Below are 21,975 nucleotides of genomic sequence, written 5' to 3'. Positions count from 1 at the left end.
ATCAAGACAGGCTGCAGACGTCGGGATCTTTCCTCTCTGAGTCCCGCCTATTTTGTTTCAACTTCCTGTTTCCGCATAGGCGAGACTCAGAGGGAATGCCCGACGTCGCCAGCCTGTCTTGATCGCCCGAGGCTGGGAGGAACAGAAGATTTCCGCGAAAACCACCAGGGCAGGAAATTTAACAACGTCCATCTTGCCGGCCCTGCGCGGACCGGCAGGAATTTTCTGCGGACCGGCGGTTGAAGAACTGTGCTCTACACTGTGTGCGCTGTGACGAGGAACTTGTGCGCTGCGTTGTAATATTTTGTGCGCCAGCGCATGCCAGCGCAGCTTAGAGGGAACAAGTGGCAGCCAAGTATTTTGAAGATTTTATATGGGTTATGTCCTAGTTCTTTGACAGACTTGATAATTGAATACAAATCAACTAGAGATTTACGTTCCTCGGGAGAATTGCAGTTAGCGATACCATCTGTTAAAGATTGTAGATTATGCTCCTCAAGAAAGAAAATGCTTCTGGGTAGAGCTGCAGAGCTATGGAATGAAATTAGAAATCTACCCAACATTGGGTTATTTAGAAAGATAATAAAGGCATAGTTATTGCAGAAGTACCTTGATTGATTAAGACTGATGCTAATGATACTGTAAATGTAAATTACCTGCTGATGGTTATTATTGATTAAAATTGATGTTAATGATATTATAAATGTATACTATCTGTTGATGGCGTACTTTGTTATAAGAATATATTAGATGTTATATATTTTAACTTGTAAACCAAACCACTTGGAACTTTGTGGTTAGGCAATAAATAAATATTGAATTAAATGAAATTAAACCATCAGGGATCTGGGCTATGGTTTGTCAAAGTATTTAATTATTTATTCATTCAACTTTCTATACTGTTCTTCCAGGGGAGCTCAGAACAGTTTACATGAGTTTATTCAGGTACTCAGGCATTTTTCCCTGTCTGTCCCGGTGGGCTCACAATCTATCTAATGTACCTGGGGCAATGGGGGGATTAAGGGACTTGCCCAGGTCACAAGGAGCAGTGAGGTATTTGAACCCACAACCTCAGGGTGCTGGTGGGGCTGTTGCTCTAACCACTGTGCCACTCTAGAAATTAAAGTGTAGTAAAAGTAAGCCAAGTATAGGACAATCAAGCCATTGTGACATCACTGATGAGGTTGGCTCTTATTGGTGGAATGAGGCATTATGATGTCACAATACCAGTTCTGGTTATCAGAGGCTGAAACTTTTCACATTATTTATTTACTCAGTTTTCTATTACCATTCTCCCAGGGGAGCTCAGAAAGGTTTACATAAATTTATTCAGGTCCTCAAGCATTTTTTCCTGTCTCTCCTGGGGCAATGGGAGGGGATTAAGTGACTTGTCCTGGGTTTGAATCCACAACGTCAGGGTGCTGAGCCTGTAGTTTTAACCACTGTGCCACACTCTACCAAAACACATAAGCAAACCCCATTGTGTGATGTAGGTGATATTTCAAAAGTCAGAAAGGTTTTAAACTTCAAATAGGGAAAAAAAATCTAAGAAATCCAGTCAGAATAATAACAGTAAGCTAATTTACTGTAGTTACTTCACTGGCAACATCCCCCCCCCTCTTTAACATCTCAATTTACTTATGGAGATATGCTCTGCATGGACTTACCACCGACAGTAGCCAGCATTTCACTTTTAAAGCTGCTTCAGGGTAAAATGCTGATGAACTTCTACACAGAAACATCGTTCAACGTTTGAAAAATGTGATTCTTTTACTCTGAAGCAGCTTTAAAAGCCCTGACAGTGGTAGGACCATGCAGAACATATCTCCATAAGTTAAATTTTTTAGTGATGCCTTGGATTTTCAGTAGAGAAATTGAATGTTAAAAAGTTTGGGTTTTCTTGCCAACGGAAGTCACCATACAGGCCACTAAGTTAGTTCACTGGTATTATGACTGAATTTCTAGGCATTTTTCCCCTATTCTGTTTAAAATGTAAAACTTTTCTTACTGTTTTGCAATAACACCTCTATCAAATGGTAGGTAGGGGCTTGCCTGTGTGTTTTGGTCCGACTGGAGCAGCAGCCTAGTGGCAGTTGCAGTGGACTGGGGGAACTGGGTTCAATTCCCACCGCAGCTCCTTTCCTCATATGGAACTCCTCTCATATGAGGAAAGACTAAAACGATTTGGGCTCTTCAGCTTGGAAAAGAGGCGGCTGAGGGGAGATAGGATTGAAGTCTACAAAATCCTGAGTGGAGTAGAACGGGTACAAGTGGATCGATTTTTCACTCCGTCAGAAATTACGAAGTCTAGGGGCTCCTTTTACAAAAGTGTGTTAGGGCCTTAATGCGCGGAATAGCGTGCGCTAAATTGCCGAGCGTGCTAGACTTTAACGCCAGCATTGAGCGTACCGCCTGGTTTAGCACACGGTAATTACGTGCGTGCGCTAAAAACGCTAGCGTACCTCAGTAAAAGGAGCCCTAGGGAACACTCAATGAAATTGCAGGGAAATACTTTAAAAATCAATAGGAGGAAATATTTTTTCACTCTGAGAATAGTTAAGGTCTGGAACGCGTTGCCAGAGGATGTGGTGAAAGCAGTTCATGTAGCTGGTTTAAAAAAAGGTGTGGACAAACTCCTGGAGGAAAAGTCCATAGTCTGTTATTAAGACATAGGGGAAGCCTCTGCTTGCCCTGGATCGGTTGTAATAGAATGAACTGGCTTCAATAAAGGAAAAAAGGAGTTGATGAGAAATGGCCCAATATGGCTTGAAAAAATGCTCAGAGATATGAAACTCTGAAGGGAAGGCTGTTAAACCCCCCTTGGAGAAGAGTTCACCTTCCAGTCATAGCAACTTGACAAGTTAATGGGGCACACTCAGAAAACTCCAATATGTATTTGAAAGAATAAGGTTTCAAAGTCTTTTTGCTTTGTACAGTAAAAATCTTGACTTGGTTAGAATGAAAACTGCCACCACTGGTTACTTAGCTCTGTATGTTGTCTTTGGGGGTCTCAATGCTGCCCCGTTACGAATCCTGCCTCATGAGACCCGATATCAATGGAAATCAGAGAGTAACTGGTGTGACATAGGTGTTAGTCTACAATTCTTCATTAACTGAACATTTTGACTTATCGTAATGTTCAGTGGTTCAGTTATATCTGGATCGGTAGCATAGAATGTAGCAACTCCTTGGGTTCTGGCCAGGTACTAGTGACCTGGATTGGCCACCGTGAGAACGGGCTACTGGGCTTGATGGACCATTGGTCTGACCCAGTGAGGCTAGTCTTATGTTCTAGTATTTTTCTTTGGCTTCTGATATGGTATTGCTGAAGGATATTGGAACCGCTCCACCCCACACTTCTCCAGCATATAAGCACTTGACAATTCTGTATCAGCGCTTAATATAGCCTGCCTAAGTGTGTGTCTATCAGCTCAGATAAAAAGAGAAAAAGTATCACTGTGTTATGAACATAATACAGTAAAAGCTGTCACAGCCATTCTAAAATTAGGAACGAAACACTATCATAAGACATTCTTTTCTCTCCAGGGCTCACCCTGTACAATTTTCTTTAATCTTTTAAAATGAAAAGCACTTCCCGCTATTGGTCATAATGAAAGAAGAAAACTAAGGATAGCAGCAAATGTGACACAAGATTGAATCTGCTACTGGAAACTCTTTGAAGAAGTCTTATTAACCTCGCATACCTTTCTTTTTTAAATAATTCAAAGGAAGGCATTAGGATTATTATTTCGGTGCTAACAACCTGATTGCAAAGAATACGTTTAAAGTTTCTAGCTGCAGCAGCAAAGGCACCTTGATGTGATTTTTTCTTCTTTGTTTAATCTGACAAACCTGAGCTGGTTTCCACAGTAGAGCAAGTGGGGAGGCTTGTGAAGATCAGGAGAAAGATGAAGGGTGCAGATCCCAAGATCAAACCTGTTCTTGTCCACAGACCTAACATTAGGGACCTTAGGTGCTTGGCCCAATCAGGGCATTAGGCTCCTCCCAGTGCATCCCAGGGTGAAACCGGGAAGGGGAAGGTCTGCATTTTGAAGAGGCGGGCTTGCCGGCAGGAGGGAGTAAGCATCCCTCTTGTCAGTTTTCCATCCAGAGGTACAAGGGGAGTGTGAAGGGATGTGTGAAGGATGTCAGGGGTGTTTGGCTTGGTGGAAGGGGGCTTTCTTTGGAGGAGTGCTGGGTGGGATGGGATCTCTCTGCTGGATCAGCTAACCGCGGCAGGGGAATCCCCAATCAGCTGAGTCAGCAGGACTCCCTGAAGCTGTGGTTTCGGGTAGTCCTGCTGGCTCAGCTGATCAGGGATTCTCCTGTTGCCATCAGCTGATGTCAAGCTGTGGACTATTTTCGGGATCCCCCAGCAAAGATAGACACTGGAAACATAGGCCAGGGTTTCGGGTCTACATTTCTTGCGCCTATCTATGCTTGAATTGCGCTTAGGTAGGCACTTTAGGCTGCCTAATGCCACTTCCGGAATTGGTCTTGCCTACTTTGTCATTCAGTGACCTAAAGCAACTATGTAGCTGCGATTCCAGTGCCTCTTATTTAGGTGACGGCAGGTGCTTCAACCTTGCCATTTCTTGCCGTTTCTAACAGCGTTCTTCAATTAACTTAGGCACCAGTTTTAAAATTTCCCTGCTAATTCCATTAGTGCATGCTAAGCTTTAGTAAAAGTGCCCATTTGTGAAGTCACGATCAAGGGAGCTGCATCCTGAAAAAAGATTGTGCTGATCCTCTACCTTTCATGAATCAGTAACAGGCAGTAAAATGGTGATTCTGTTCCTGGAAAACTAAAGTTCACACATCTGACAAAAATACCTGGAAACAAATATCAGAGCTCAGAAACCCTTTCCACTTTCTTCCAGGATAAGATCGACAACATTCATCTAAACCTTGATAATTCACCAACCTCACCAGGAGGACAAATACCGACTATGACTCCCCACAATCAAACACCAGCCAAAATGTTTGACTACTTCGAGGAAGTATCGCCAGACACATTAGTAGCAACACTGGACACACTACACTGTACTAGAGTCCAGAATGCCTCAGTCAGGCTATTGAAAAACCTCAGCCCTTTTGATCCCATTACCCCAGCTGAAACCAATCACCTAAGACTCATTGCTGATGGCGGGGTATTGTTTACCACGGGCACCCCAAGGTCCCACTAACCCCATGTCTCCAGTTTCGCACCCTTAATCCTTGACTCGAGTATATGGCAAAAGTGCTCCAACCCAATGCCTCCAATAGGATGTGAATGCATCTTTATATGCCCTGACTCAAGTAATCTAATGAAATGCCTTCAATTCATTGTAAATGTGTCCTTATATGCCTCCAGTACGTCCAAAGATACTTCTATAATTTCTGCTGATCTAAATCTAAAGCCCCCAGCTTAGAGTGAATATACTGTACCCTCTGTAACTCTCTCTCCACTTCCCCAGTGCATTGTGAATATACCCTTGATGCTCTGCCTCCACTATATTGTGAAAGCACTTCTATTTCCCTATCTCCACCCTTCAGTATAATGTGAATGCATCCTTAATCCTGTGCCTCCAAAATATCGTGAATATACCACTAAAATCCATTCTGGGCTCCTGGGGAGCCCAGACAAAGGCACACACTGAACTCAAATGTGCAAAATGACTTTGTAGCAGAATGTAGGTGCAAGCTACGAACCACAAAATCTAAAAAGGCGCAAGCTAAACCAAAAAGGAAACAATAAGGAACATTCATAAGTCTAGATGTGCACAAAGTACAGATTACGCTAGGGTTTGAACGCCATATGAAAGCCAAAACAAAATGAGGGAGATGGCCTACAAAAAACTCAAAGAACTCAACGAAATTGTAATAGGCGTTGAAGCCGGATAATTAACACTCATTTCCCTGACTAAGCTTTTTGCGAAACAGGGAGCCCTGTTGGAAATCATGGTGACAGTGCGCAGGCGGTGGCGATTCAGTGGCCGCTTTGCACTTTGCTCATGCTCCACTTGGCGGGTTTTTCCTGCTTCTATTGCCCAGCACTATGACGACTACTTTTTCAGATAAGTGTGATAACATTTTGATATCTATATTTATGCAACTGTGAATGAATTAAGAAGAGTAAATTTTTCCACTTATCTTTGGAGTTTTTAGACCTTGGATGTGTCTTCCTGTCTCAATGATTGTATATTGAGGCAGATTTGTCTATGTGGGATTTGTATTTTTTTGAGGACACCCCTATTAGACACTAAGGGTTCCTTTTACTAAACTGCGACAGCGGTTTTAGCGCATGCTTATTGCATGCTGAATTGCCGCGCGCGCTAGACCTTAACGCCAGCATTGAGCTGGCATTCGTTCTAGCCGCTTAGCGTGGGTTTAGTGAGCGCTAAAATCCTGCGTGCGCTAAAAATGCTATCGCAGCTTATTAAAAGGAGCCCTAAGGTCTTTTCTCTAATTTTGAGTATGATTGGGGTTTGAAGGTATTGATGTATGTAGTGTTGGGTAGATGATTGGATGTATACTTTTGAAGATACTATTTTTGAGTTCTGTAAAGTCATCATATTTATATTAGCTATGCAAAATATAACCAAAACGCCATATGTTAGGCTGCCTATAAAGTGGGCATGGTAGAGACTGAACAACCAGCATTTAAGCATGGGTGACTGGAGCCCGCGCGCAGTGGCGGGCACAGCTCTGGCCACCTTGCTTGACAGACTGGATGGACTGTGCAGGTCTTTATCTAGCATCATTTACTGTGTTTGCTGCAACTTCTTGAAGCCACATATTCATTCATACATCTATTTAACCATAAGTGAGGCTCAATTCTGTAAATGGCGCCAAAATTTGGGCGCTACTCTATAAACAGTACTACAAGTTGGGCATCGTTTATAGAACAGTGGTTAATGCTGGGGGTCAGCACTGAACCCTGGTGTAAACCCCCATGCCTAAATAAGATGTGGATCCCTAATTCCTGGAAACATGCTGGCCTGCCCATGCTCCATTTTCAGATTCACGTAGCAAAATTTACACACACATCGTTATAGAATAGCGACTTATGAAGATGTGCGTGTAAATTCCAGTTATTGCCAAGTGTTAGTGCCTAATTATTGTTGCTAACTAGCTCATTAAGCAATTAAACTGAGAGCGCAATTTGGGCATACATGCACTATATAGAATTAGGATACTGTATCCTATATAATAAAACACTAAGCGCACATGCGCACTTAGGATTTCGTGTTCCCTGCCGCTGTGGTGTGTGATCTGTGGCAGCCAACCCAGCGGCAGGGAACATTCTGGCCACTCCCCTCCTCCCGCCCTCACTCACCCTGGAAGCCAGGCAAGCTCTCTCCCTGCCCGCATCCTCGGCAAGGAACACACCTCGGCTCTCACTCGCCGCTGCCACTGATCTTCCTGTAAAGAGCAGCCTGCGATGGTGGCCGGCTTTAGCGAACCTCGCAGGCCGCTCTCCAACTCGGTAGCACGTTCCCTCTGACGCGATCCCATGCGTCAGAGGGAACGTGCTACCGAGGCTGGAGAGCGGCCTGCAAGGTTTGCTAAAGCCGGCCACCATTGCAGGCTGCTCTTTACAGGAGGATCAGCAGCCGTTGCCGGCACTTTTAAAACTTGAAACAAAAACCTTCAGCCGCAGCAGGCCAGCCCGCGGGAAGGGAAGGGGGAGGGGCCGAACGGAGCAGGTCAGATCGCATTAAGAGAAGGGAGGGGCCGAACGGAGCAGGACAGCTCACGGTAAGAGAAGGGAATTGCTTCACAGGGACCTGGAGGGCAAGGGAAATACCGCTGCTGCTTCTGCAAAGGACAGTGGGGGGGGGGGAGAAGGGAGGGGAGGGGGTGGGGGAAAATGCTGCTACTACTTCACAGGGACCTGGAGGGGAAGGGAAATACCGCTGCTGCTTCTGCAAAGGAAAGTGTGTGGGGGGGAGGAGAGACAGACAGAAATAAAGACAGACAGGGGACCAGAGAGACAGACAGACAGACAAAGAGTGCCAGGGAAAGAGAGAGAAAAATAGCAGGAGGGAGAGAGACAGAAAGAAAGGAAGAAAGAGACAGGAGCAGGGAGAGAGTCATAAAGAAAGAAAGACAGACAGGCATATATTCTAGCACCCGTTAATGTAACAGGCTTAAACACTAGTATAATAATAAATGCAAAATATACATACACATCCTATGAATAATTATGACATTTACCTTATAGTGTAGAAGTAATAAATGGATATTAAGTAGTACAAAGTATATGAAATAAAACACCTTTTTTTCCTATGAAGTCCCCATACCTTTCTCCTCTGTAAAAATCTCTCCTGGATACTCTGTTCTCTTCTGCTCAGCTCTCTCCTATCTCTCTCTCTCACTTTCTTTGTCCTTTATAGTTTCTGTTATAAGACAAATAGTTAATTTCTTGTAATATCTTGGTTAAAGTACTGCAACACGTTTCCCCTCTGCTATCCTTTCTCTGCTTCTCTTCCCCCTCACATTCTCCTACATCACTCCCTTGATCTTCTGCCTATCACTTCATCAATCATTCATTTCTTCTGTAAACATGCCTTGTACTAGAAGTCACAGCCATGATTTTCATAAGAACTGCCATACTGGGACAGATTGCAAGTCTATCGAGCCCAGTATCCTGTTTCCAACAGTGGCCAACCCAGGTCACAATTATCTGGCAAGATCCCAAAGAGTAAAACCTATTTTTTACTGCTAATCTGAGAAATAAGCAGATCATTCAGATCTCCGTATCAAGTTCTTTTACTATCCTGCCTATTAGTAGGGATGTCTGAGTGGCTTACAATCTAAAGAGAATATGGTGGAGGAATCCAATGGATTCAACTGGTGTAAAAAAAACAACAACCAACTGGTAAATACAGTATCTCTGTGATATTAGTGATAAATTGAATGAGAGCAGTGGGTATGAGGAATTAGGTCCTGTGGTGGTTGGTTTATCTCCAGGACCATTTTCAACAAATGTTACTGGGAGAAATTTTATTCTAGGGGTTGTGTTTTAAGACATAATATTCTTCTAGGTCTGGTATACTGTTTAACATTTATTTGGCACCCCTATGTTCTTTGGTGTCTTTGGGGTTAAGATATCATCTTTTTGCAGACAATACCGGTAATCTTTTTTTTTTTTTTTTAATCAATATCTAAAGGTGGAGGATATTGAATGAAGAGATGCAAACTAGTGCTCTCTAACTACCAAATCAGCACAGGTTCTAAAAGCCATTACTTGAAAACACTCAAAGAAATCATGACATATTGTGTCTAATTGGTAATGAGATCAATGTATATAGAGTAAAAATAATTGCTTAGGTTTGTCGCACAGATCTTTGATCAGTATCACATTGTTTTGCTATTTTCACTAGCTTAGTATAAGCTGTTGAATTGGTCTTTCATTTACAACTGTTCTTGGGATCCCAATTCAACCACACCAGTCCCCTCCCAGTTGTTTCATGGTTTGCAATGCCTCTGCATACAAAGGGCTGGTTTCCTAGTCTCCAATCTAATAAACTTCAGTTCTAAATTCCAAGTATAACTTGTATTACCTGCATATAACTGTCTGTTATCAGGTGCATGGGGGTTCAAACTCTTTCAACTCCTCAAATACTTCTACTTACTATTCTTTTCCTCTGGTTCTTACCTTACAGTTTGCATGTAATAAATTGCTTTCGGCTAGCTGCATGAATGACCTGCATTTGGATTTCCTCTGAGCTCAGTATGTTAACCTGGCACTTTATTAGGCTAAAGTGTCAACTCCTGTGTCAGAATCAGCTGAAAACTCTTCTAATTAGGAAATTTGGGATCTAAGTCCTAAGACAAATGCAGCATTTGCAAGAAGGAAATGCCCTTTCATTCATAGCTATCTGAAACTTCACTGATTTATTTTCCAAATTTAACTTCTACACAATGAGAGAGATCTTCTAAGCAAAAACACCAAAAAAATTGGCTGAAAATCAGCAGTAATGCAAGGAAAGAGGTTTCTGATACATACTGCATCTAAGATTATGAAAAGAGCCTGGCATCAATGTTGAAGAAAACAGATTCATATACTGTATTTCTACAATAGATGAAAATGAAAACTATAATACTGTTATCTACCAGACACTGATCTTGGGGGGGAGGGGGGAGGGAACCCAGTGGTGGGAGGGAGTGGGCATCCTTCCTGCCAATCTTGTGTGTGGGGGGGGAGTGGGGGAGCGGGCAGTGGCAGACAAGGGGAGGGGGGGGGTTCGGTGGCAGGGAGGAACATTTCCCTCTGCTGCTCTTCCTACCAAGTCAGTTGAGCTGGCAGGACTCGGGGAGATCTGTGGCTCAGTTGATCAGGGCAGGGAGAGCAGCTTTGACTTAAGGGAGGAGCTGTGCTCAGGGACTTCTCTTCTGAGCAAGCAACAGGCACAGTTCCTCCCGCTCTTTAACAGCGATTCTCTGCAAAAATAGTGTGCTTTTGATTTGCATGCTCCTATGGCTTCACAAAAGATAAATCATGCCAAATGAACCTGATTGAATTTTTTGATTGGGTGACCAGAGAGCTGGATTGAGGACATATGCTAGATGTCATTTACTTAGATTTCAGCAAAGCCTTTGATTCAGTTCCTCATAGGGGGCTGTTGAACAAACTTGAAGGGCTGAAGTTAGGACCCAAAGTGGTGAACTGGGTCAGAAACTGGCTGTCGGACAGACGCCAGAGGGTGGTGGTTAATGGAAGTCGCTCGAAGGAAGGAAAGGTGACTAGTGGAGTCCCTCAGGGTTCGGTGCTGGGGCCAATCCTGTTCAATATGTATGTGAGTGACATTGCTGAAGGGTTAGAAGGAAAAGTGTGCCTTTTTGCAGATGATACCAAGATTTGTAACAGAGTAGACACCGAAGAGGGAGTGGAAAATATGAAAAAGGATCTGCAAAAGTTAGAGGAATGGTCTAATGCTTGGTATCTAAAATTCACTGCAGAGAAATGCAGAGTAATGCATATGGGGATTAATAATAGGAAGGAACCGTATATGCTGGGAGGAGAGAAGCTGATATGCACGGATGGGGAGAGGGACCTTGGGGTGATAGTGTCCGAAGATCTAAAGGCGAAAAAACAGTGTGACAAGGCAGTGGCTGCTGCCAGAAGGATGCTGGGCTGTATAAAGAGAGGCGTAGCCAGTAGAAGGAAGAAGGTGAGACTCAACTTGGAGTATTGTGTTCAGTTTTGGAGACCGTATCTGGTGAAGGACTTAAGAAGACTTGAAGCGGTCCAGAGGAGGGTGACGAAAATGATAGGAGGTTTGCGCCAGAAGATGTATGAGGAAAGACTGGAAGTCCTGAATATGTATACTCTAGAGGAAAGGAAGGACAGGGGAGATATGATTCAGACGTTCAAATACTTGAAGGGTATTAACGTAGAACAAAATCTTTTCCAGAAGAAGAAAAATGATAAAATCAGAGGACATAATTTGAGGTTGAGGGGTGGTAGATTCAAGAGCAATGTTAGGAAATTCTACTTTACGGAGAGGGTGGTGGATGCCTGGAATACGCTCCTGAGAGAGATGGTGGAGAGGAAAACGGTGATGGAGTTCAAAGAAGCGGAATGAACACAGAGGATCAAGAATCAGAAAATAATAGTACCGTAAATATTGAACTAAGGCCAGTGCTAGGCAGACTTGCACAGTCAATGTCTGTATATGGCCTTTTGGTTGAGGATGGGCTGGGGAGGGCTTCAATGGCTGGAAGGGTGTAGATGGGTTAGAGTGTGATTTGATGGAGACTTCGGCAGTTTGAACCCAAGCACAGTATCAGGTAGAGCTTTGGATTCTTGCCCAGAAATAGCTAAGAAGAAAAAATGTAAAAAATTTAAATTGAATCAGGTTGGGCAGATTGGATGGACCATTCGGGTCTTTATCTGCCGTCATCTACTATATTACTAATATAAAAAAAAAGCGCTCCCACTAAGGCCACTACATCAACTCACTGGATTTTACCGGCGAGTTTTGAGAATCTTTCCCCAGTATTTTAATTGTATTTATTTATTTTAAGCCAATTACCACTGATTGAACCCAATGACACACTATCAGATGAGAAGTAATAGAGAAAAAAGTGAATTATTTTTCTTCTGGATCATATTTGTAATGCTAAACGGAAGTATTCATTTTTTTCAGTCACTGGGAAGTTGGAATACCTATATTGTTCTGCAGGTTTTGAATGATAACTTGGATAGCCTGACCAACCGAAATCATTGTCAGCTGCTAATACTCAGTTTGCTCCCAGAGCACTAGATGTAGAATATCAGATGTCAGTCAGGCAAACTTCCATGAAAGAATTAGCAGGTGCTGGAAATTCCAATAGGGTAGGGCTGCCCAATTTGAATTGATTCATTTCCCCCTAAAATCGGACTCGCCAATTCAGTTAATAGCTCTCCCCCCCATGAAGAGGCCTGACATACCTCCAGGGCCTCCTAAAGCAGCAGCAGTGGCGGTGAACAGCCAGCAGACATAGGCTCTGAACAGGCTTATTCATGGCCTGCCCCGCCAGGGCTTCCCTCTGCCGCATCATCAGTGATGAGGATACTTGATATTGTGGCAATTTTCCTTACGGTCCTCTCTAGATGAGATTGCTCTGGAAAAGCTGGTGAAGTTAAGGTTAATCATGGTTGTTTGATGTGGAGAAAGCATATTCCACGTGACATTGTTCAAGAGTTGAGGAAATCAGCATTAGATTGCTGGAATATAAATCATTGTGTGAGAATGTACGAAGTAAATTATTTTGAGATAGAATATAAATTGCCCAAAATCGTCCAAGGGAATTGTTTCAAACAGCTAGATACTTAACTGAGGGTGGTTGTGCCTCTGACAATGATGCTTATCCAAAGGTAGGTGAATATGCGGAGTATCTGGTTAAAAGGATTGATCAAGGCATTACGTTGAATGATATCACGAAAGTGGACTCTGATTTTGATGTTTCAGATGTTGTTCTTACATGGGTATACTTTAGAGCCAGATGTAAATGAAGGTAGGTCAGTAGTTTCTAGGGTTACTCCAACAAGATCTCTTTCTGATCCATGTAATACTAATATCTTGTGCCATTTGGCAGAGCAAATAGCTCCATTTGCGACAAATATGATTAACAAATCATTCTTGCAGGGATGTTTCCCAGCAGAATGTAAATATTCAACTTTTGAAGAAAAAGGGATTAGATCTAGATCAGTTGTCTAGTTATCAATCTATCTCTGGGGTACATTTCTTTGGAAAAATGCTAGAGAAATTGGCTTTGGAACAATTAGAAGAGTATGTCAATTTGGTAGGATGTTTGGACCCCTTTCAGTATTGTACATAGTGTCAAATAATTGTTGACCTCAGTTATTGAAACCTTAAGAGAAGGAATGGATCGACATGAGTCGTTCTGTGTAATTTCCTTAGATGTCTTTCAATACTGTTAATGTAGAGCAGTGGTCTCAAACTCAAACCCTTTGCAGGGCCACGTTTTGGATTTGTAGGTACTTGGAGGGCCTCAGAAAAAATAGTTAATGCCTTATTAAAGAAGTGACAATTTTGCATGAGGTAAAACTCTTTATAGTTTATAAATCTTTGCTTTTGGCTAAGTCTTAATAATGATATTGTAGTTTATAGCTAAAGAGACATATGATCAAGAAATTGTTTTATTTTACTTTTGTGATTATGATAAACATACCGAGGGCCTCAAAATAGTACCTGGTGGGCCGCATGTGGCCCCCGGGCCACGTGTTTGAGACCACTGATTTAGAGCTTCTACTTCTAAAACTGTCTAAGCTTGGAATTGGTGGTGATGTGCTTTCTTGGTTTGCCTCCTACCTTTTGGGGAAATCTTTTAGTGTTCGGAAAGGTCAGCTGGTGTCTGATAGAAAAGTTGTCAAAAAAGGTGTGTTTATCGGCACTGTTATTCAACATCTATATGTCTACATTGGGTAAAAGGTTTTGGTTTTTGGGTGTCGATTTCTGGATATACACGGATGATATTTTGTTTTTCTTCCCTATGAAGGGGTATGCTCTGGAATCAGAGCAGATTTTGAATAGTTATATGACTGAAGTCTGTAACTAGATGAATGATCATGGCCTACAGTTGAATGTGGAGAAGACTGAGATCATGATTGTGGGTGATGATTGTGAAGAGAATTTCCCCGATATGTTTTGGGTCATGGGAACCAAATTGATGGTGAAGAATGAGATGACTATCCTGGGTGTCAGATTGGACTCTGCCCTTTCAGTGGGGAAGCAGATTCTTAAGGTGATCCAGTGCGGTTATGCTCACTTACAAATTTTGCATAGTCTGAAATTGATGCTGTCTTCGCATGATTTTTGATTTGTGGTTCAGGCTTTGATCTTGTCCCATTTGGATTACTGTAATATGTTGTATATTGGTTTGATTAAGATGAAGATTAAATCCTTGCAGCTATTCATGAATTCTGTAGCAAGATTAATAACGGGTATCTCAAAAACAGATCTTATTACTCCAATCATTAAATCTTTGCACTGGCTCCCAGTCCAAGAGAATATTATACAAAGTGCTTTCCACTGTTTAGTTATACTCATCTGCTCCATTATGTTTCCTAAATCTTTTGGGATATTTACCAATCACACCGTAAACCGAGATCTGAGGGAGGGATGTGGCTGAGTAATGTCTTTATGTGAAAACGAAGAATTCCATGTTTTCTATTGTTGGAGTGAAACATTGGAATTCCCTTCCCGGGGCTCTTAAATTGTGTGAAAATTGTATGTGGTTTAAGAAACAGCTACAAATACAATTATTTGTAGATGCCTTTAGGTGATATTTATAGGGTTGCTATTGCTTTTTATGATGTTCTGTTATGTTTTCTAGGGTTGAGAGATGCTGAAGATGTCTAGAATAGTATGTGATTATAACGCTTTTAGGTATAGTTGATGTCTGTTTTGTGAACTATTGTTTGTTTAAAATATTATGCACGTTCCTTCTGTTGGCTGCCTAGATTTTACATGGTTATGCGGTTTGTAAATTTTTAATAAAAATTTAAATAAATAAAACAATCCAAGAATGCAAAACCTTTGAAATCAAAATAAGGTATTTTGACACCTACCAGATAGGACTTAACCAGAGTTCTGGGCTTTTTCCCCCCCCCACTACAAAGACATTTAAAACTGCTCTGCCACCTTTCTGTCTCCTGCCCACCCACCTACCCACCCCTCCCTCTTCCTATCCCTGAAATCCTTACATATACTGATCTCTGGCAACATTTGCTTTTTTTTTATCTGAAGAAGAGTTACCTTTGAAAGCTCATCATAAAATGCATCGAGTTAGTTCAATAAAAAAAGGTATCACCTTATTTCCTTTGTTTTATTTCTTTATATTAACATGAGTAAAGACATGCATTTCTTTTTCATCAAAAATCTGACATGTCAGAGATCATGGCTATGTAGAAATTCATCAGAAACGGTAGCAAATAGGATTCAAAACATGTATATGGATTAATTATATTAGTTGGATGGTAATTTTCAGGCAGGATTTTCTATTCATACAGCAGAGCAAGCAACTGAAATGCCCAGAATGAGAAGCAATGAGTGAAGCCATTCACATGTTTCCACTTGAAAACCTATCAATCTTCTCAGACGGCACTTTTGTACCTAAGCTTGTAATAGATTACATGACACTAAGGCAGAGGAGAAATTTTACAATCGCCAAGGGAAGTAATTTACACAAAGGGAGAATGGGATTTAAGAACACAAAACCACACTTACAGAAGCAATTGTGAAAATGAAATCACTTCTAAATCCAAAAAAAAGCAGTCTCCAAGCAGAATCTAATATTACGTAAAGCTGTCCTGCTAGCTAGAGGAGTAGTTTGACAGGGATGGATGGATTAATGGGACAAAGCCACATGGAATTGGCCAAGAGAAAATCTGCTCCATCTCTTTGAAGGGGTGAATAAACCTGTGGATAAAGGTGACCTGATCAATATTGTGTTTTGAGATTTTCAAATGGCATTTGACAAAGTACCTCATGAATGAAATGATGGGATAGGAGGCAATGTCCTATTGTGGACTGAGAACTGGTCAGAAGATAGAACACAGAGAGTAGGGTTAAATGGTCAATATTTAACCTGTGGAGGTGCAGCCTAACATAGAAACATAGAAAGATGACGGCAGATAAGGGCTATAGCCCATCAAGTCTGCCCACACTATTTACCCACCCTCTTAGGTCTACTGACCCCCTAAAGTATAATTGTAATTATACTGTCACTCTACTGACCCGCTCATTCAAGTCCTAGTGACCCTATCCCTTGGCATGACCTCGTAGGGATCCCACATAGGTATCCCATTTGTTCTTGAAGTCTGGGATGCTGCGTGCCTAGTGGTCAGAGCATCGACAACTAGAGAAACCAACTTCTAATCCCACTGCTGCTCTGGGTGATTTTGGGCAAGTCAGTTAACCCTCCATTGTCTCTGGAATAAATTTAAGATTGTAAACCTCTGGGGACAGGGAAATACCTACAGTAGCGGTACATAACTCGCCTTGAATATTACTTGAAAAGGGGGTGTGATAAGTCCAAATAAATAAAATACAAATAAAAGATACACAGCTATGTTCTTAATATATTGCAGTTCTGCAGAGATCTGTGCTGGTTACTGCTGCATTCCACTAACATTACTTAATTAGTAAAAGATGTAAACCATTATATATCAAAAGTAATTGGTGGTGAGGAAAACACTCTGAAAAAATGCAGGGCTGAGAGGTCAAAGTCAATAACAATATAACACTGGAAACAAGCCTTCTCAGAATAAATGTCCAAAATAAGAGTTAGATGAAATTCAAATACAATGAAATAGATGCAATTATACATACACTCAGATATGTGAAATCCGACCAAGAGACGTAGCTCCTATAGCCGAACCCACCGTCCCATCACTGTGTACGACTATAATGATGATGATATTAGTGTTTTTTCAATGGCAGTAGAAGGAAAAATAATTCCTGCTTAACTTAAAGGAATGTTGGTAGGTCCCGACATGGACCATGTTTCGAGGGTCTTTTTCAAGGAACCCAAAGGAGGTGTTAATAGTTTCAAATGCCAAAGAAATAATTGCTGGGTGATGTACATGAAAAATTAGTACATACGTTGAGAAAGTCGCTTCTAATCTTTCAGGGAATTATTTTTCCTTCTACTGCCATTGAAAAAACACTAATATCATCATCATTATAGTCGTACACAGTGATGGGACGGTGGGTTTGGCTATAGGAGCTACGGCTCTTGGTCGGATTACACATATCTGAGTGTATGTATAAATGCATTGTATTTGAATTTCATCTAACTCTTATTTTGGACATTTATTCTGAGAAGTCTTGTTTCCAGTGTTATAACCACTATATATCAGACATTTAAAGGTAATGAGAATAACAGAACTAAGCAATTCTGTGGTGCCCATGATTTGCGTACATTAGAGCAGTGTCTTGCAAACTTTTCGAAGCCTGAACTGGGGGGCTGCGGCTCAAGGGCATCCGGAAATGCATGGGTGTCGATGTGACATCATGCGCATGTGTGACGTCATCACGTCAACATCTGCACCATGCACGAAGGACCTCCAGACGGGGCCCTGAGCCGACTGTGGGGGATGTTGTTGGGAAAGGAAAGGTACTGGCTCACTGCCTACAGGATGTGCTTCTCGCAGCGAGAGGCACGTCCTGTAGGCAGTCAGTCAGTGCCGGCGCACAGCACACCCGGAATCTTGCTGTGGCGTACGCAGTTTGTGATACATTGCATTAGAGACAGCTTCACTGAATTTGCTTATTGAGCACCATCTTTCAAGTAGATTTAGTTTACATAAGAACATAAGAATTGTCGCTGCTGGGTCAGACCGGTGGTCCATCGTGCCCAGCAGTCCACTCCTGCGGCAGCCCTTAGGTCAAAGACCAGCACCCTAACTGAGTCTAGCCTTACCTGCGTACGTTCTGGTTCAGCAGGAACTTGTCTAACTTTGTCTTGAATCCCTGGAGGGTGTTTCCCCCTATAACAGCCTCCGGAAGAGCGTTCCAGTTTTCTACCACTCTCTGGGTGAAGAAGAACTTCCTTACGTTTGTATGAAATCTATCCCCTTTCAACTTTAGAGAGTTCCCTCTCGTTCTCCCTACCTTGGAGAGGGTGAACAACCTGTCTTTATCTACTAAGTCCATTCCCTTCATTATCCAGTAGCAAACAGACAATGAGAGAGAAGTAAATCATTATGCTGAAAAGTTTACTATGATGGTCCGAGATCTCAATGTCAGGGGTAGACAATCTAAGAATAATAGTTATTCAAACTTGTTAAATCACAAGAGGATTGTCAAAAATTCCAAGAGGATTTTAAGGCTGGGCATCCAAATGGCAGATAACCTTTAATAGAAACAGAAACATGATGGCAGATAAAGGCCACATGGCCCAACCAGTCTGCCCATCCTCTTTTTAAGAGATCCCATGTGAGCACATGCAAAGTGATACCTATAGGGAAGAGGAATCCAAACTCCAAGCAAGGTTTCACATTGGAAGTCACTGCCCAGGAAAAGGATCTAGCATAACTAGATTGTAAGTTCTTTTGAGCAGAGCTGCATGAATCTGGGAGCGCTATAGAAATAAATAGCAGTAGTAGCAGAATTGATAGCCGACCGGTCCTCAGAGAAAAAAAAGTTACAAAACTTTTTAGTGCACCAATTAGTTAGTTAGGGGCCATCGATTTGTGTTTGAGTCCTAGGGACTTGATTGACAGGTCTAAAAAGAGATCAGTTTCGTACTAGTGCACCGATTAGCGTGTACTAATTGGAAAGTTATCACAGGAAGTACGAGTACATCCTGTGGTAGGCCAGTGGCATTAGGTGCAAGTTGGGAGGCTAATGCAGCTTAGAAAAAGGATTTCTACGATTTTAGACTTATGTTAAACTGGTTTACAAAAGAGGTTTAGCAACTGTAATAATAAATGAAATGAACGACAACTTATTCTAGAGAAAAGAGCCCATGTTTGATGTTAACCATATGGATGTGCTCTACAATTTAACAAAAAGAGCAAGTGTTTCTTGTAAAGTAAGCTTTTGGTTCTCTATAATGGCTTATATATTTGCACATACAATACAGTGAAGACAATCTAAAAAAGGCAAATGGATCGGGTAAAGATAATTTAATTGATTAAAGCAATACAAAAAGACAGAATAGCCTGTTTTGAATAGAAACCAGTATGAAGCTTGAACAGTCAGCAATAACTTTAGAACTTAGAAACCAAAAACGAAAACATTATTTAAACCAAGAGAAGGGACTCACTCCTGACAGTAGGGAAAGAGGCAGCAGTAATTAGTGACTTGGTCTCAAGCAAGGCAATTTCAATGCCATGTCCATGCAGAAATGAGCTTTTGAAAATTGCCAATCTAATATATGGTTACTATACAACTACCATGTATATACTTTTGTCTGCAATAAACAAGAATTCATGGTGGTGAATTGCATGTTAATACATACTTCAGAAAATTCAAACATATGTGTATAAATTAGCATCTAGTTTTCCTGGGATGATTTTCAAAGTGACAGTCTGCAGAGAGAATGCATGTACTTTTTACTTCTGCATGCACTTATAAAATGACCCCATATCAGGCCCTAAGGTCCGCCATTTGGTTGATGGCGGGCTTGCTGGGTGGACGGGCTTGGGACCGTCCGTCTGTCCAACAGATTTTACGTAAGGGGTTGTCGGGGGTGGGTGTCGCTGGGTTGCCAGGTGGGGGGTGTCGCAGGGTTCAGGGGTTTGGGGGAGGTGGGTTCATCGTGGGCAGGAGGGGTTGGGCTCCCTCCTACCTGGATCCGATTGGGGGGGGTGCGGGGCAGCATCAGGGCAGGAGGGGTTGGGCTCCCTCCTGCCTGTATTGGTTCGGTGTGTGTGTGTGGGGGGATCGTGACAGGAGAGATTGGCGGCAATGTGGGGGGAGGATCCTCACCCCAAAGTGCTTTGGTTCGGGGGGGGGGGGGATCGCCATCGTGGTAGGGGAGATGAACCAATCTCCTGCTGCGATCGTTGCATTGGGGGAGGGCAGGTTGCCAGGGCCGCTGAGCTGATCGCGGCAGCTGTGATCAGCTCAGCGGCTCCTTTTCGGCACTTATACCTGTTTTGCCTTGGTCTAAGTCAAAACGTATAAGTGCCGACTGGGCAACCTGTTAAACCTTTTGGTTATACCTGCTGTACGACTAAGTATATGTTGGCCCACCTCCCGCCCTTTCCCCTCCTCTAAAAATGCCTCTTTTCGCTCTATGCGTTTAGAGGTAGGGGAAAGGCCTAAGCTGGTTTTAGATTTGTCGGTACTTGGACGATCTGGCTTTTTGATCATCCAAGTACCGATTTAGGCCACTTTTAAGACGTTGTTCTGTTTTGATTATGAGCCCCTTAGTGTTCAGAGATGACTTTCTCCTCTTTGGTTGCTGGTCATGGAGAAATGAGCCACAATGCTGGGATTGAGGCGATTTGCAAAGACAGCAGCACTTTTAAAAGCTGCTCTTAAGTTTGGGGGATGGGGGGAGAGAAGAATCCATTTCTTCCCCACAGACAACTTTTTAAAATCATTGCTCCCTCGGGATGCAGTAGGGATTGACTAAGTCAGTACATCGAGCTCCTTCTCTGGCAGTGTTCAATCTAGGTTGCTTTTAATTCCTCTTACTAATGTCTTTGAGAAATTCCCTATTTGTCCCGTTTGTCTGTTTTAATTAGATTGTAAGCTCTATCGAGCAGGGATTTTTTTTCTTATATGTTTAATGCACAGGGCTGCGTATATCTGACAGCACTCCAGACATTCCTATTTGGACAAGTAATGGAAAAGGGGAAAGCAGATGGAATATGATATACTGCCTTTCTGTGGTTATAATCCAACTTGTTTACATTTGATATTAATACTACTACTACTATCCATTCAGTCGTGTCTGACCCTTGGATATTCTATAGGTCAGTCCACGCCATGCTTCCCTGTTTTCCACGGCTTCTTTCAGTTGCTTGATGTTCATTCCCATGTCATTCTTGATGGTATCTAGCCAACAGGCTTTTGGTCTTCCCTGCTTCCTTTTACCACTGAGCATTCCGAGTAACACCTCCTTTTCTAGTGAATTCACCTCATCACATGTCCAAAACTGGTCACTTTCTGTCTGGTAATCTCGCCTTCCCGGGACAACTCTGGGTTTCTACGATCAAGAACATCTTTGTTGGTGATCCTAGTTGTCCATGGGATGCGTAGAAGTCTTCTCCAGCACCACAACTCAAAGGCATCGATTTTTCTTCTTTTCTGTTATATATTATACTGTATACAGGTTCTTATTTTGTACCTGGGGAAATGGGAGATTAAGTGACCTGCCTTCGTCACACTGTGTCTAGAATCTGCCCCTGTACCATCTTGATCACCTTTGAAAGTGCCAGACTGGATTGAGAGTCTCAGGCCAAATATGAATTGACCAAATATTCAAATACTACTGTATGAGCCTGATGGTGCAGACGGCAGGCCCTGTTCACAGGGAAAGCAGAATCTGAGCTGGATAAATGCATAAAGGAAACTTAAACCGCTCATGAATAAGTTCTTAAAAGTTGAGAAAAATGTTTGGTGCTGAAAATTACAGAGAAGGCAAAGTGAACCCAAAGTCAAGGTAACTGTTTTTTTATTTTTTATGATGATGGACCAGACATTATATGTGTGTTTTCTTTATTACCTGCACTGTCTGGTAGTCGGAAGGATCAAACCCTTTCACCGTCACCTCGCGAAACACCACTGGCTCCAACGCATCTTTGGTCAGATCACAGTGATAAATAATCCCTAAGGGAGAGGACAGGTTGGCAGTTTAGTACATAGGCATCGTTAAAAGATAACTATGGCAGACCATAGCAAATGACAATGACCAGAAAGTGGGTTTAGTTGCCTCTGCACAGTTAATAATTTACCAGCATTCACTCCGCCAACCAAAACACAAAGGGCTGGATTCTGCAAATGGTGCCGTTTTCATGCAGTG

The 21,975-nt window shown here is 42.3% G+C and overlaps 1 protein-coding gene across 2 annotated transcripts in view; it reads right to left on the bottom strand.

Annotated features, from left to right (window-relative positions):
- The window catches only part of PREP (prolyl endopeptidase), a 265,867-nt gene that overhangs the window by 96,239 nt on the left and 147,653 nt on the right, over positions 1–21,975 (bottom strand). For both annotated transcript variants that reach the window (XR_004538731.1, XM_033936788.1), the window contains exon 10: positions 21,679–21,782. Coding sequence is in view for 1 of the 2 variants with exons in the window: in XM_033936788.1 (XP_033792679.1) it covers positions 21,679–21,782 (104 nt within the window). In the remaining variant the exon portion in view is untranslated. The remainder of the gene's footprint in view (positions 1–21,678; positions 21,783–21,975) is intronic.

The sequence above is a fragment of the Geotrypetes seraphini genome, chromosome 3 (genome assembly GCF_902459505.1).
Source record: "Geotrypetes seraphini chromosome 3, aGeoSer1.1, whole genome shotgun sequence".
Taxonomy (NCBI): domain Eukaryota; kingdom Metazoa; phylum Chordata; class Amphibia; order Gymnophiona; family Dermophiidae; genus Geotrypetes; species Geotrypetes seraphini.
This window is presented reverse-complemented; position numbering and strand designations above follow the sequence as displayed.